This window comes from Poecile atricapillus, chromosome 25 (assembly GCF_030490865.1).
Source record: "Poecile atricapillus isolate bPoeAtr1 chromosome 25, bPoeAtr1.hap1, whole genome shotgun sequence".
Lineage (NCBI taxonomy): Eukaryota > Metazoa > Chordata > Aves > Passeriformes > Paridae > Poecile > Poecile atricapillus.
The window spans coordinates 4,711,208-4,727,914 of NC_081273.1; the positions used below are offsets into that span (position 1 = coordinate 4,711,208).

General features: G+C 50.2%; 1 protein-coding gene across 1 annotated transcript in view; it reads right to left on the reverse strand.

The window, feature by feature from the left end:
* The window catches only part of GRIK4 (glutamate ionotropic receptor kainate type subunit 4), a 132,846-nt gene that overhangs the window by 100,615 nt on the left and 15,524 nt on the right, over positions 1–16,707 (reverse strand). Inside the window, exon 2 of the mRNA XM_058857149.1 lies at positions 11,362–11,493. Within this exon, the coding sequence (XP_058713132.1) occupies positions 11,362–11,493 (132 nt within the window). The remainder of the gene's footprint in view (positions 1–11,361; positions 11,494–16,707) is intronic.

A 16,707-nucleotide genomic window follows, 5' to 3' on the forward strand; every position in this document is an offset into this window, starting at 1 on the left:
CTCTGCAGCAGGAAAGCAGGAATAATTTCACAGGACAGCCCAGCTCCTGGGAGTCTGCCCTGGAGAGTGAAGAGCAATCCCTCCAGCAAGAGTCCTCACAGAGCCCCTTCCTTGACTTCTCCCAGCTCTGAATTCCCCCTGAACACAATGTCACCTGCTTGAGATGCAAGAACTTTGGGCATAGAGACCAGCAAAGGAGATAAAAATCCAGGATGGGCTCAGCTCTGCCTGCAGCCAGCTTTATCAGCCCTTCTGGCAACAACAAGGCTACCAAAAATGGAATATTTACAGAGGACAGACTCCTTTGAACAGGTAAGAGCATAATCCAGGGGGGTTACCCACAACCTTGCTACCCCAAGGCTGGAATTTGATCCCGGATTCCTGAATCCCACCTGAGCCTCCCAACCCGCTCGTGACTTGATTTCTCTCTCAAAACTGACAGTAAAATAAAAATTACAAATTCACAAATCCTCCAAGTAAAGAACACAAGATGTTCTGGAACCTCAGGGCTGCACAACTAAGAAGAAAATCAAGCCTCATCCCTCCTTGTGCTTTTGTCCCTTGTTCCAGATGCTCCCCCCTAGGTCAGGCACTGTCACCTCCAGGCCCAGAGCTCCAGCAGCCAAAAATCAAAGTCCCAAAAGTGCTGAGAGAGATCAGGTCCTTCCCTCCACAGGCAGTTTTGGAAATTTTGGAGCAGTTCAGCTTTCAGGGCTGAGAGATGGGTCAGGAGCACACGAGGGGTTCCAGGTGACACCTGCATTAAGCCAGGTGGGCAGGTAAAGCTGGCCCAGAGCACCTGGCTGCTCTTCTGTGCCAGCTCTGCTCCTGCAGCAGCAGGTAATCAATGGTCATTACTAATTACTGCACTCTCTCTCCAGGTAAAATTGCAGCACTCAAGGTTTCCAGCTTTTTCATTCCCTCCTAAATGCAGCAAGAGGCTGCTCCCTCTGCATCGCTCCTTGCCAGGGCTCCAGGGGAGCTCTGAGTGCATCCATTTACCCCAAAAAGGATGCAGGACTGTGTGGCTCTGCCCTAAAAATGCTCCTCAGGGATATGAGGGACGCAGAGGTATCAAGGTGATCCCCACTCTTAGGTGATCCCACCCCAATTCCGGAGTGAGAGAAACTCCAACAAAGATCAACCCACTTGTAAAGCAGTGAACGAGATCCTTGTGAAAGTACAAAGCACTCCTGGGCAAATCCTTGCTCCTGTGGCTCCATTCTAGAGGATTTTGGCACCGCTGGTCCTTCCCCTCCATCACATCCTTGCACCTCCACAGGCTGAGCTTTCCCTTCAGGAATGCTCGCAGCAGATTAAAACCCAGTTTATTAAATAAGGCAGTGCTCTAACAAGGGTAATCCACTGATAATTTCACTCATTTAAACCCTATTTTATCTCAACCAAGTAGACTTATTTCCATTTAACAATCTTAATTCTTTTAGCACTTTCCAGCTCCCAAATTGGCTCCGACGGCAGCATTGACATTCAGCCATCACTTTCACATAAAGTTCCATTTAGTCCCTCCAAGCCCCTACAGTGTCTGGAGGTGCAAGAAGAATTCATTAGTGATGAAAAGGAAAAGCAGCCATCCCTCCCTGCAGCCTCCTGACATCCACAGCCCTCATTTGGCAGGGCTGGAGTCAGGGCAAGGCCAGGCTGAGCTGCTCCTGCTGCTCTCAGATCCCTCCCAGCTCCAGCTCTCTGCTGTCACATCTGCATTCTCCGAGCTCTCCTCCCGCCAGGATCTTCACCTTCTGCTCCCAGGCTGCCCACACTCCTCTCCTCTGCAAATTACACCCCAAAAGAGGGGTTCTGGGTTGTGATGGCGCCTGAATGTGAGACGATGCTCTCGGATGGTTGTCCCAATAACAAAAATCCCCATTTCCCCAGCCTGCTCAAAGCCCTTTCTGCCATGGATTGTGCCCTGGGTGTTGTCCTTCTTTCTCTCCCACGTGCTCCCCTGCTCTTCACAGCTGACATCCCACAAAAAAGCAAAAATTTCATTCTTCTACATCTTTCCATCCTTCCCTTTTCCCACAGTGGGGTTTGTTTCCAGCTTTGATCTCATCACAGTGAGGTCTCTGCGAAGGAGAAGAGGAGGAAGAGGAGCACAAAGCTGGGAGGAAGGAGGGGCAGGACCCAGCACTCCCCTTGCTTTGTCAGCAGGTTGCTCTCCCCTTCTGGAATTGGGACTTTTCCAAGTGCTGCACGTCCCCAACACCTGGATGTGGAGAGTGGGAGCTGCTGAACGCCAGCCAGGGTAATTTGGGATTTCAGCCTCTCAGGGGCCGTGTTGATCTGACAGCAAGCCAGCAGCAATTAGCTGCAGAGGGGCACTCCAGATAAGTGCCCTGCTAGGTCAAAAGCTCCTCTTCTGGGAAGGTTGCCCAGCAGCCCTGCAGTGCCTAAAGCTCGGCAAGAGGGCTTTAACACCTCACTGAGCTCAGCCTGGAGAGCTCCTGAGCTTGCAACCCACCCATCCACAGAGGGAACGTGCCAAGAGTAACAGAGCAGGAGGAAGAAACCCCGAGCACAAGGCTTGGAGCACAAAGAAACCCTTCCCTGCACTGCCAGGGTGGGGATCTCAACTCTGCTCCGACAGGCTGGAGCTGGAGTGGATTTTTGTCTTCCTTCTCCCATCTCCATCCTCGCCCTGCCCTTCCCAGAAAGGTTCCAACAGCTCCCAGGTGACAAATTCGGCTTTATCTCAACTCACCTTGAGGAAATTGGGCACCTACCTAAAATAAGGCAAGGCTCTCTCCCCCTCACTGCCTGAAAAGGACCTTCAAATCACATTGTGCTCACTACAGACCTGCATTTCCCTAAAAACAAGGAATAGGTTCTTCAGCCAGGCATCCAGAGCTGCCCCATCCTCAGGAGCCATTCCCAGAACTGCTCCTGCCTCTGTGGAGGATTTGCCTCCCTCTCTGTGCTTATCCAGATTTTCTAACTCCACCCAGCTCCTGCCCACATCCCCAAAATTCTCCTGCTCACTCCAGATGATTCTTTACACACAAGTTAATTGGTCTGTGGGGAGGAAGGGATTTGGAGCTCCAAGAGCCCAGGTGCTCTGGATGCCAAGGCAGCAGCCTGGCAGCGTGGTGGCTCTGAGGAGGAGATTTAATCCAACCCTGCAGAGAAGTGAAATCCATCCTTGCTGGCTGCCCACACGGATAGCCAGGGGCGAGGGGCTGGGCAGCAGGAATCTGTAATGCAGCCTCCTGCACAATCCCATCTCACGCCACACTGGAGCTCTCTGCAGAAATTCCAGCTTTGCTGAATTTGGCTCCAAGTTGGAATTCATTTTGGCAGCTGTTTAGGCAGGCAACCAAGGATCTTTCATTCATGTAATTGACTTTTTTATTCATATATATATATGAAAAAATAATGAAAGAAATTGCAGAGTGGATCTTGCTATCAGTAGCTTCCTCTGTGGGAAGCAAAAAGATCTGTATTAAAAGTGGCTCAGCAGCTAAATACACAAAGTGCTGCCCAGGGGCAGGAACTGTATTTAGATATAAAACAAGTTACATGACTCTCAGATCCTGATCCTTGGCTCAGGGAGAATGTTTAATATTCAGGAACAAATGTAAAAAAGCAGACCTTTGATACAAAATTCTGCACATGCACCTACCCATGCCCATCACCCTGCCACAGCTCAGGACTGTGCCTGGAAGAGACAAATGTCACCTCCCCACTGACCAACCCCTCTCTCCCTGGCTCCTCTCCTTAAATTTCCCTTTTTCTGCTGAATTAGCACCTGCTTCCAACCCAGTCACCTTCCAAAACCACCAAGCCACACAGGCCAGGGCAGCAGCTGCTGCTGTGCCCAGGGGCACCGCAGCTTCCCCCGTGCTGGTGGCTAAATGGCTTTCAATAAACAAGAGAGTGAAGAAATAGAACGTTGATTTGCTGCTTAAGTAACGTGGCTCTTTTCCATAACTACCAGCCGGTTTCCCCATCCAGCTGCTCTGCACAGAGAGATCTATATCTATATAATATGTATGTGGATATATAATGAATCAAAACAAAGCTTAAAGGCCTCCTGGGGTGGGTAATATAACCTGCCTCTCGGACATTAATGAATAGGAACAGATCAGGAAAAATAACTCCGCCACAGAGGTGCAAAAGATGGAAAGAGATGATCTGTCTGGCTGACTCCCCATCCCTCCTCGCTCCGTGCCCTGTGGCACTGATCTAAAATATAAATCTGCTTATTATTTATTATTCATATTATTATAGTGCCGGATTCCTCCGCTGGAGACGAGGAGCTCATTATGTTTTATGTGGCAAAGCTGCAGCCTGGAGAGAGGCAGAGCCCTCCCACACCAGGCAAGGGGCACTGCTTTGCTGGGCATGGACATGCCTGGTGCCTAGACATCTTCTCCTTGCAGGGCAGCTCACTCTGCTCTGCACCAAATCCCTCTTTTCTTCCATGAAGTTTCCCTGCTCTGCACCAATCCCCTTTTTTTCCATGGACTTTCCTTGCTCTGCACCAAATCCCTCTTTTCTTCCATGAAGTTTCCCTGCTCTGCACCAATCCCCTTTTTTTCCATGGACTTTCCTTGCTCTGCACCAAATCCCCTCTTTTTTTCCATGAAGTTTCCCTGCTCTGCACCAATTCCCTTTTTTTATCATGGAGTTTTTTCTGCTCTGCACCAAATCCCCTCTTTTTTCCATTAAGTTTCCCTGCAGGATGAGGCTCAGTTGGTTCTTAAGCCAAACTCATCCAACCTTGAACACATAAAATCTGTGTAAAAACCCCCAAATGATGAAGGGAGCCATCAATCCCTCCCTCTTTGGTACCCAGTCCTGTCACTCTGCCAGAAAGGGGTCTCCCACTGCTGAAAATCAAAGCCAAGCAGGGCTGCAGGGTCTGTGATCCCTCAGGGTCTGTGATCCCTCAGGGTCTGTGATCCCTCAGGGTTTGGGATCCCACAGGGTTTCTGATCCCTCAGGATCTGTGCATCCCTCAGGATCTGTGCATCCCTCAGGATCTGTGATCCCTCAGGGTTTCTGATCCCTCAGGGTTTCTGATCCCTCAGGGTCTGTGATTGCTCAGGATCTGTGCATCCCTCAGGATCTGTGAATCCCTCAGGATCTGTGAATCCCTCAGGATCTGTGATCTCTCAGGGTTTCTGATCCCTCAGGGTTTGTGAATCCCTCAGGATCTGTGATCTCTCAGGATCTGTGCATCCCTCAGGATCTGTGAATCCCTCAGGATCTGTGAATCCCTCAGGATCTGTGAATCCCTCAGGATCTGTGATCCCTCAGGTTCTGTGATCCCTCAGGACCTGTGCCTCCCTCAGGGTTTCTGATCCCTCAGGATCTGTGATCTCTCAGGATCTGTGCATCCCTCAGGATCTGTGAATCCCTCAGGGTTTGTGCCTCCCTCAGGAACCCACTGGCGGCTGGTCCCGGTTCCCGCTCGGAAGCGCTCGCGCTCCTCCCGCAGTTTCTGCTCACACTTCCATGGTGAGAATGATTCTCCTGCCTCTGCAGGCTGCCAGGGTGCCGAGCACAGCCCCAGGAAAATCTGCATCCACAGGTTTAGTGGGAATAACGTGCAAACCTCCCACCTGCACACGGAGACCGCCCGGTGCCCACCACCGACCCCGGCTGAGCCTCAACACCCTGCACCAGGATCCTGCAGCAAAAGCACTCAAGAGAACACCTTCCACAGGATCATTCCAGAGAAAAGCAGGGTAGATAAATGACTGCACCAGTCACCAGCCCCTCTTTGAACAGTTTCAGCTGCCTTTTCCTGATAAAAACCATCTCATTTTATCCTTGAGTGGTCTCCGTGGATGAGTTGCCGTAACGAGATCGCTCAGGACAGGGAGGGTAAAGGAGATGGGGCAGTGGCAGCCACTCTTCCCAGTGCTGGAACACAGGAGCACAACACCTGGGGAGAACTGCAAAGAATCCAAGGATAACATTTGCCCAGAGAAGCTGTGGCTGCCCCTGGATGCTGGAAGTGCCCAAGGCCAGGTTGGATGGGGCTTGGAGCAACCAGTGGAAGATGTCCCTGCCCGTGTCAGGGCATTGGAACTGGGTAACCTTTAAGATCCTTCCAACCCAAACCATTTGTGATTCACTGTAAGTCTAAATGAGGCTTTGCTGAAGGGCCTGGCATCTGTACAGGTGATTTAAAAAAAAAAATCTATTTATGCACATAACTCAAAACCCATAAATAAGACATCGCTCTCCAAGAAGAATAATCAGAACAGAATTGAAAGAGCAGATAGCAGATGAATATTGTATTTTTCTCTACTTCTCACCACTCCCCAGCAGCAAATGATAAATAACTACAAAGCTACTTCGTTTTAATGAACTTAACTGGCTCTTTTTAATATTGGGGGAAATATTAATATTGTATCCCAATAACTACGCCTTCCTCCCACCCCACTCCCCATGCCAGGCTGGGATTAAACACTTATCCCAGTGACAAGTGGAGAGGTTTTCCAGCAACAGCACCACCATGTGAGCCCTGCAGATTGTTCCTGTGCTCTGGGCTGAACACAGCAGCCTGGCCGGGTTCAGAGCCAGGCTAAGGCCATTCCTCTGCTGGGGAACAGCAAATCCACGGCTACTTCATTCCAGATCCATCAGCAGCATCCACAAAGGGCTTGGCTAAGGCAGAGCTGCACCAGGAAAGGAGTTTGTGCTTTGTGTGTGTTAAATGTTTCCAGCAGGAGGGAGAAGAGGAGTTTCAAGCTGTGGGAGCCAGCTGCAAACAGGAGGTGGGGAGCTGGGCACGGCACAAAATGTGCCACAAAGCCACACTGCCTGCCTCCAGTCAAAGGCACAGCCGGGTTTCTCCCCCCAGCCCCTCGTCCTGACACCTGGGAGGAAGGATTTGGTACCCGCTGACATCAGCGTCCACCTTCCCCAGCACCCAGGGACTGGCTGCACCTTCATCATCAGAGCCACCAGCACCCTTTAAAATGCTAATTCTGCCTTGTGGGATCTTCCCTGCGGTGCCTGCAGGAGAATTCAGTGTGTCCTGAGGGAGCTGAACTGATCTATCCACAACTCCTCTGTCCTTATCGTTCATTTTTACCTCATGAGTCTTTAATGCTCGCTTTTCCCTTGCTTCAGCCCTCCAGCTCAGACACAGCTATGGACAAACTGCACCCAGCAGGGCAGCTCTGGGGCCTTTACTCACTGAGAAAGTGCTTTAGTATATCATAAACCCCTCAGGAGGGTGATTACACAGGGATTGGGGCCGTACAAACGATGCTGTTACCCACGGCCGTGACAGAGGGATGGGAATAAAGGGGCACCACACAAACACAGCCATGCAGAAAAAGCTCCAGCCCTGCCCCTTCCCACCTCCTGCTGCACACAGCTGAATGCCAGGGGCTCCCCACAGCTCTGGGGGATCCCCAAGAACATCTTCCTGACGTGAAAAGCTGAGAGAATTGGGATTGTTCAGCCTGGAGAAGGGAGGCTGTGGAGTGACCTCACTTCCAGTGCCTGAAGGAACTGCAGGAAGGATGGAGAGGGGCTTTTTACAAGGGCTTGGAGTGACAGGATGAGGGGGAATGGCTTAAAACTCAAAAAGAGCAGGTTTAGACGGGATATTGGGAAGGAATTGTTCCCTGGCAGGGTGGGCAGGCCCTGGCACAGGTGCCCAGAGCTGCTGTGGCTGCCCCTGGATCCCTGGAAGTGCCCAAAGCCAGGCTGGACAGGGCTGGGAGCAGCCTGGGACAGTGGGAGATGTCCCTGCCCATGGCAGAGGGGTGGAACTGGAACTTCAAACCAACCCAAAGCATTCCATGATCCTGTGATTCTAGTTCCACCATCAGAGCAGACACAGGAGATTCACAGCCCTTTAGGCACTCCAGAGTTTTGGAATCATGCCTAGAAACAAGGACAAACTACCCAGAGTGACATTTCCAGTGACACCCCAACATCAGGGTGGGGCTCATGAGGACTTGGACTAGAAATTGCTTCTCTGGTGGGTGAAGCCACAAAGCACTGGGACAGCAATGACAGCTGAGCCAGAGGTGGATGCACAGCCCCTGGGTATGGGGCAGGAAATCATCAAATTTCAGCCCCAAAAACCCCCTGAGATGCTGGAGTTGTCGTGTAAAGTCTGCAGAGCTGGGATGCAGAGGCAGGGAAGGGATTTTCACGGGCACAGGCAATCCTGAAAGGCTACAGGAGGCCTTGCAAGGAGTTTGTCAGCAGATCCTCTGTCAGGGCTCCTGATCCTGCTCCTGGTGAGGGCAATTCCGTGGATAAACTGTAATTTTGGCCGGGGTGTGAATTTTAAACGAGCTTCTTTAGCACACCAAATCAATCAAGCCAGAAAATGCCAATTTAGGGCCCCCACGCTCTGCTCGGTGAGGCTGAGTAAATAACCCAGTAAATAACTCAGGCAAATTTCCTGACACTTCCTTGAGCTTGAGTGAACAGACAAAAAACAAACCCAGAGCTGCTCCCACACACTGAGTGCTGCAGGAAAGCAGGGCCAGGGGAAGATGCTACCCTGGAGGCCAGGAGGGAGCTGAGGATTTTTGGTTTTTGGGGTGGCTGGATGCAACACAACCTGTGCAAGAGGTCCCAGGATATTTTGGGAGGCCTTGCACTGGTTTTTCCAAGGGCTCCAGGCTGCCTGGAGGCAATTCCTTCCCTCCCAGAACTCTTAAAGCTGATGAGAACATTCCCATCCCTGCCTGCTCCTTCCCTCCCTGATCAGCCCCAGCTTTTGAGGTCCATGGAGACAATAATTCACCCAGACAGAGCAGGGAACTGACACAAGGCATCCTTAGTACAACATCACCTTTTTGGATAAAGCTTTTAGACCTGGATTTCCCCACCAAGGCCTCCAGAAAAAACAGGAGCAAGGAAATTTTCTCCAGGGCTGCATCAGAAGGGAACAAACAATTCAAGGCTTAAAAAAAACCAGGTTTGCACTGATGGTTTCCCCCCAGTGTGTATCAAGGAGAGAAGCAGAGTGTTCAGGAGCCTCCAGGCTGCTCCTCTGCAGCCAAAGGCACGGGGAAGGTCACCCTGTAGCCCACGTTCTGCTCAATTCCTTGCACAGATGACGCCTCTCGAGCTCACTGCAATGCAACACTCGCTGTGGGTCCTGTCCAGAGCAGCAGAAATTCACTGTGCGCTCAGAGATGAAGCAATCTGCTGCCTCTCCACTCCACTGAGGGCTGCCAGGGCCAAGATCCACCCAAAAACCCCAAAAAAAGCAGCAGCAGGGAAGCTGAGGGCTCGGTTCACAAGCCAAGTGTCCCTGACTCAGCACCACCGTCTTTCCTTCTGCCTGGAAGCCAAGAGCTGCAGGGAATAATCTCATTTTTTCCTGGTGAAGAACCCACCCTGACCCTGCCCAGCTCACCTCCCGTTACTGATCACATCCCCGTGCATTTCAGCAGCCCGTTATCAGATGGTTTTCAGGATTGCTTTAAACGTTTGCTCGCATTTTCTTTGAATATTTAAATGTTCTTGCCGGTCTGTTTTCCCTTCCCTATGCAGAGCATTGATTTATGTTGCTAGATACCATATCTCCCTGCCTTGCCAAAAGCATGCATTTGGGAATGATTTCAGGGCTGCTGGTAATATTTTTTCCCCCTCTTTTTATTCTGCACTTTATTTTTATTAACTTTTTTTGTTGGAGGCGCCGTAAAAATGAAACTGTGGCTTGAAGGAACAACACTCATCAAACCTCCCAAACCAAACCAAGCTGGAAGGCAGCTGCCATTCCCACCTGGAAGCTGCAGCACAGATTTGAGTTTCCAGCCCTTAAGAGCTGAAAATCACAGTCCCAAAGGTCTCAAACACCTTCACTTTTCACTCTGGGGAACAAAGAGACCCCAGGTTTGCAGCTCTGTGCTCTCAGGGGAGCTCCCTTTTATCCCCACACTCCCAAAAACCCACAGAGCTCCCCAAAAAGACGGGACACAAAGCAAAATGAAGGATTTTCACCTTCAGCATCCTGATAATTCACCCTCCATCCCCATCCCTGACTGCTGGAGTGGAGGATGTGCCCATCAAGGTGAAATGCGGGCAGCAGAGCTGGGATCCTGCAGGGAGGGCTCCACATGAATCAGGGATTCCAGGGACATAAAACACCCGGCCACCCTTGCCAGGCTCCTGCCAGCTCCCACCCTCCCTCCCCATATTTCCTGAGCTGCCTCATGCTCCACCAGCAGAGGGGAGAGGTAATTTCACTTCAAGTGTGTCACCTGTGAAAGTTGCAAATGGGGACAGGAATGGATTAGCTGCTTATCTGCAACGAATAGCTCATAAAGGCAGCTGGTGGCTGCAGGGGGAGCAGCCAGGGGAAGCAGTTTCCTTTCTAAACAACAGAGCAAAGTGTCAGTTCTGCGAGGTGAGCTCCACTGCCAGGTTTCTGGATGTATTTCTGCTCCCTAATCCGCAGAAAATGATGGTGCCTCTCCCTGGACGCTTTTTAACACGACCCAGAGGAGCCTGAACTCGTGGGGCTTCCTCGCAAATGGGGAATTTTGGGGTTTTCACCTTCTTGTGGCACCCTTGAACTGGGGGCAGGTTGGGCTCTGGTACCCCTTGGTCATCGATGGAGAGCAAATATATTTGTGACAGAGAAATATTTCATTTTATGTGGGGTTTAGGAGAGGGGGTGGGACACGGCAGGGGCGAGTTTGGCTCCTCGGTGGCTCTTTGAGGGGTGGCTTTGGATTCACACAGGAAGAGCAACATCAACACCATGAAAACCAAGGCAAACATGGAAATTCATCATAAACTGCATTGCATTTACAAGAGGAATGGACAACATTTCCAAAATGCAGGGAGGAATTTCAGCAACTTTGTCAAGTCACCATAAACTAATTTAATTTACAAAAGGGAAGCAAGAACATTTCCGAAATTCAAGGAGTAGCTCAGCAAGTGTGTCAGCTCACCATAAACTAATTTCATTTACAAGAGGAAGGAACGAGTGCAGGCAGGAGCTCCTCGTGTAAACTCACCATAAAATAATTTCATTTACAAAAGGAAAGAGAGAACATTCCCAAAATACAAGGAGGAGCTTCAGTAAGCGTGTCAGCTCACCATAAATTGCATTTCAGGTACAAACTGAAGAGACAACATTCCCAAAACTCAGGGAGGAGCTTCAGCAAGTGTGTCAGCTCATCATAAACTACATTTCAGGTACACACTGAAGAGAGAATATTCCCAAAACTCAGGGAGGAGCTCAGTGTCCCCACTCAGCACGAACAGCACTTCTCTTACAGGAGGAAGGTGAGAACCTCAGCACCCCCTGAATGGGGACACCCTGCCATCTCCCCCTCCAAGGATCCTTCCAGAACAGCCAAACAGCGCTGGATAAACCCAAACCCCAGCCAGGTGTGCACTCACCAATCCTCAGGGAATGGGGGCTGGCCCAGATCCTCATCAGCCACAGCAGAAGGAGCACCAGAGGCGCCAAGACACGGAGCATCTTCCATAAATCCTCATGGAGCCCTGTGGTGGTCTGGGCATGACATAACTCTGCAGGGAGACACAAAACACGGCCCCGTGAGCCCCTCTGCTCTCCCCCAGCAGCATCACTCAGCTCCCAGCCCTGCAGACAAAAGCTCTATTTACCCGAGGAGGAGGAAGCTATTTACAGGCTATGAATTATTCAGGGATTGGAATCAAACTGGGCAGAGAGCTCCTTGCAAAAAATGAAAAAAAAAATTAAAAAAAAAAAAAGGAAAGAAACACAAGGAAAAGTCCAAATATTTCATCTTGGCATTTTTAGCTTTTCAACAAAAACAAGTGGAAATCAATATTGAGTCACATCTCTGACTTCTATTCTCACCCAACCCACCCCCCCTTTTCCCTTCCACTCAGAGCAGCCTGCAACTCATTATATAATACTGACTTCTGATTTTCCAGTGGGACAAAACATTTTCATAGCTAAACATGACTTGAGGGAAAGGTTTAAGAGGCAAAAGTCGCTTGGGCCTCACCAAACTAGAAACCAATTCCTTGCCACAGCTCCAGTCACCTCCTTCCCTCCCTTTCAGGAGCAAGAGGATTCAGCACAAGACCAAGAGCATCTTTTTTTTTGTCCTCACACAAGCTGTCACCACCCAACCACACAGAGGTCCAAGTTCCAAAATCAGACCACCAAAATGAAGGGCAGGAGGTGGAAAATCCACAAATTCATCATCAGCACAGGTATTGGCACTGTGTCCCCCACAGCAGGCTCCTGCAGCACAGCTAATCAAATTTATAACAAATACCATTTTAAACAGCTTCATAAAGGGCAGATTTTACTTCATAGAAAAAAAAAACTAAAAAAAAACCGGTTGTCTCTGGAGTTGATAAAATTATCTCCACAGGCAGCAATGTCCTTAAATGCTGACTTTGAGTGTTTCATCTGTTACCTTATCTCTCCCTTCTCCAGCTTGCTGGCAAATATTCTCACCCTCCTCCATTTGTCTCCTTCTTGGGCCAAATACTGAAGTCCTGACACAGGCAAAGTCTTTAATCTGCCTTTGAAGTTACCAGGAGTTTTGTCCGAGCAAGACACAGCCTTTTACTTGCAATTTTCCAATTAATCTATTTTTAGATTACATTTAAGACTTTCCTCCAGCTTATCTCAGCTCTCTCCACAGGGACCATCCCCTTTCACAGAGGGGAAATGCAGAGACAGGGCCACAGAAAGAAAAATCCAGGCAGCCCTGGGACATCTCCACTCCCTGGGGTTTGATCCTTTCCTGGATCACGCTTCCCTCGGGAAGCTCCCACCTCCAGCATCCCAATTCCAGAAAATTGAGGGATCTCATGCTCAGCTGTCAGTCAGACACAGAAAGAACATCCCAATTTCAGTGCTCTCAACCCATTTTTAAAAGCTAGAAACTCCCCAAAAAACACCTGGAAAACCGTGAGCCGCCTCTGTGAAGGGCAAATAGCAATTTTCTCCTTTTTTTCCCCCCTCTTTTCAGTGGGATTTCCAGAGTAATTCCTGGGGAAGAGAAGCCCTAAAAGGTTAAGCACATGGGAAATTGGTTACTTAGAAGCGCTGGCAGCGGCAGAGACAGATTGCAGAGCCTGGTATCATTTGGGAGCTTTGAAGCAGCTATTTCCAAACTTTCCATGATATTGACAAAACAGCAGGATCACGTCAGACCAGCTCACAGCCCGGAATGTGGAGCTGGAGCTCGTGGAACACACACAGACACACAAAGACATCCCTTCCCCAGGGATGGAGACAGCAGGACAGCGAGGGCAGCTTGAGGTTTGACACCCAAAGAGCTTCCTCGTGCTCAGTTCTGGCTCTAAAGCTGCTCCCCAACACTCACAGCCCTCTTTTCCTCTTTTTTTAGGTCATTTTAGGTTTTACTTCTCGTCCTGCTACCCCCAGTGTTCTTCCCTTGCCAGCCCCTGGTGATAACAACCACAGCTCGACTGAAACACCTGCTAGGGAATGTCAGACCAGGCCCAGGGCTGGGAAAAGGGGAAAAACCCCTCAATTTCCAGCCAAACAGGAGGGAAATGCCTGCCTGAAATTCAAGGAGGTTGCTGGAGTTTACAGCCCCAATATTCCCTGCCAAAGCTCCATGGAATCACTTCAAGGAAGGACATGGAGGGGCTGGAGAGTGTCCAGGGAAAGAAAAGGAGGTGGGGAAGGGGCTGGAGCCCCAGGAGGAGCTGAGGGAGCTGGAAAGGGGCTCAGCCTGGAGAAAAGGAGGCTCAGGGGGCCCTTGTGGCTCTACACAAGTCCCTGGCAGGAGGGGACAGCCGGGGGGATTTGGGATCTGCTCCCAGGAACAGGGACAGGAGGAGAGGGAACGGCCTCAGGCTGGGCCAGGGGAGGCTCAGGGGGGACAGCAGCAGGAATTTCCCCATGGAAAGGGAGCTCAGGCCTTGGCAGGGGCTGCCCAGGGAAGTTTGGAGTGCCCATCCCTGGAGGTGGCACTCGGTGGTGACAAGGTGGAGATGGGTCACAGCTTGGACTCGAAGGCCTAGGAGGGCTTTTCCAAGCTCAGTCATGCTGTGAACAGGTTAAATGGAGTGATTCTCTTTTCAGACCCTGCAAAGACAAAACACACAAGGAGCAACCGCTCCTGTGGGAAAGGGGAAAGGCTCCTGTGACTCCCCGAGGGACAGACCCCAAGGCTCCAGGTTTGCAGCCTGCTGGAGAGGCTGCCCAGGAGATTCCTGAGCAAAAGCAGCTGCCTGTGCCTCAGCAGCTCGGAGTGAACAGCAAAGCTGAGCAATAAATCCAGGGCGCCTGCTGAGCTCTGCTCCGGGAGCGGCGGGGCTGTAATTACCTGGGACATGGAGCACAGGGGGATGCTGCTCCACCCCACACATTCCCCAGCCCTCAGGAGGGCCTGGATTTTGGAGCACGGGCCCAGGGAACAGCTGTCAGCAACAGAAATGCACCTCAGGGGTTGCCAAACAGCAGAAAACACAGGATCCTACAAGCCGTGCCCACGGACCATCTGGCTGCTGGAGGTGACTGCACAATACCTGGGGAGAGGAACACAAAAACCCCTCCCCACCAGCACACCTGCTCAAAGGCTGGCATTCCAGACTCAGGAGAAGGAAGGAGAGAGAGGATTTTCCTCCTAGCCCAGCACTGAAGTTACTCTCAAATGAACAAAGCTGTGTTTCAATCCTCACAGCCCTCTGCATCTGCCCAGTCCCCACTTGCTGCCTCCTCCCTGAATTCGGGGTGCTGAGCACACTTCAGACGCCCTCACTGTACATTAATATTTTATTTTTTACATTAATTTTGCCTTGCTGAACTCGTCATCCTCCCAAGCTGCCTTCCAGCTGCAAGGTGCATCTCTCTGCCCCTCACTTCCCCAGGAGATGCTGTGAAACAGGAGTGAATTGAGGCCACTCCAGTGCAGCCCCAAAATCCCACTCAGGAGAGGGAAGGAGGACAACTCTCCTTCGTGCAACACAAATATAAAACTTCAGAAAGCCAAGAAAACCCTGAAGAGACAAAGCCATTTAGCAGCTTGCTGCACTAATTCTCGTGCATGGGAAGATGACTTATCCCAGACTCATCCTCAGCTGGCTGAAAATAAATCAAACCAACTTCCCCTGCTGAAGTTTCCAGCGAGAACATGTCAGGAGCTGTGCGTTCACAGCTCCTGCTTTAGTGGCTCCTCTTTCCTGTTCTGACAGCAGGCTGGGAGAGCCTGCTTGATGGACAGCTGTCTGTGGAGCATTCCCAATCTGCTCCCCCAAAAAAAGAGTGGGATGGCTGGGGAAGAGTTCCCTGGGCCCTTCAGGGTGGGAGGTGCCTTGCTGAGAAGCTGTGCTGGATCACGAGCTGACCCCTGCGTGCAGCACAAATATGGATTTCTTTCCCTGCTAAGCCCCCTCCCCCCTTTTTTCTTTCTTTTTTCATCTCTCAGCTCTGGAAATCCAAGAGAATAGAATAAATCAGGGATATACTGGAGAGTTTTGTGTTCTCTCTGGAGATAAAAGTCTCTAAATACCAAGCAGAATTATGGACAATTTGCCTCCGAGAGGGAGCAAGTTGCTTCTGAAGCTGCTGATACATTTTTAATGACTGTGTGAGCTGGTGCTCTTCTTCACTGCTATCACCACAGCGTCCTGCTATTTGGAGATTTCTGCAGAAAAATTCTTAGATGGTAGAGCAAAAGGCAAAATAAAATGTTAAATCACTGAAAGAAAACCCAAAAAAATCCCCTCTGCTGAAGCTGCCACAGAGATAAAGATGACATCCCTGAAAAGCAGCCACCTCTCTGCTTCTTCCCTCTGACAAGGACACTCAAGGAATCTGCTGTTATTTCATGGAATTATGGAGTGCTTTGGCTTGGGAGGGATCTTAAAGATCATCAGCCATGGCAAGGGACAGCTCCCACCATTCCAGGATCTCCAAGCCCCGTCCAGCCTGGCCTTGGACACTTCCAGAGATCCAGGGGCATCGACTTCTTCCTCACCTGTGCCAGTGATTCCTGCTCACACCTCCAAAAATGCCAGCACCCTGCAGAACTTGTTCCTGCAGCACTTCCTGCAGCTGCCCTGGAGAGCAGTGCCAGCCCCAGGCTTCCCAAAAATCCCAACATGTTCCTTTTATCCCGATGCAACCCCACACTGCAAACCCCACTCCACGCCTTCTCCTGCAAGCTGAGAAACCACAAACACCCTGGAAAAACCTGGCAGCAAATTCCACCTTCTCCAGGCAGATTTTTTATATATATTTATTTTTTTTTTAGTTTTTTTTTTACCCAAGCAGGAGTTTGGAAGGGTATTTGGTGTTGATGGATCTCTCTCTGCCTCACCAGAAGCTTGATGAATGGTGAGAAAACGCAGCTCGAGCAAAGCTGGAGTAATCCTCACAGCTGAGACAACAAATTTAACAGCTGCAGAGCAGCAAGGAATTGGGGGAAAAAACTGTCGGGGAATATCAACAAACAACTTAATGGGGCCTTTTTCATTCTTTCGACAGGCAAAGAGAGCTCTTGCCTTTTGTAAAGCTTCTTTTGCAGAGAGCTCGGGTTTAAATGGAACAGGCAAGGGGGGGAGAATGTGGAAAACCTGAAAAACATTTCAACAAGTGGCTCCAAAAAGTGTCTCAGGGGGAGGGGAGGGCTCCACTGACAGCCTGCCCCGGGACCACAAAGATGTAAATTCAATTAAACTGAAAAATCGCTCCATTTAAAGCTACCACCAATGTGTTTCGCTCGGCAAAAATAAAAAAAAAATTAAAAAAAAGCATAATTAGCA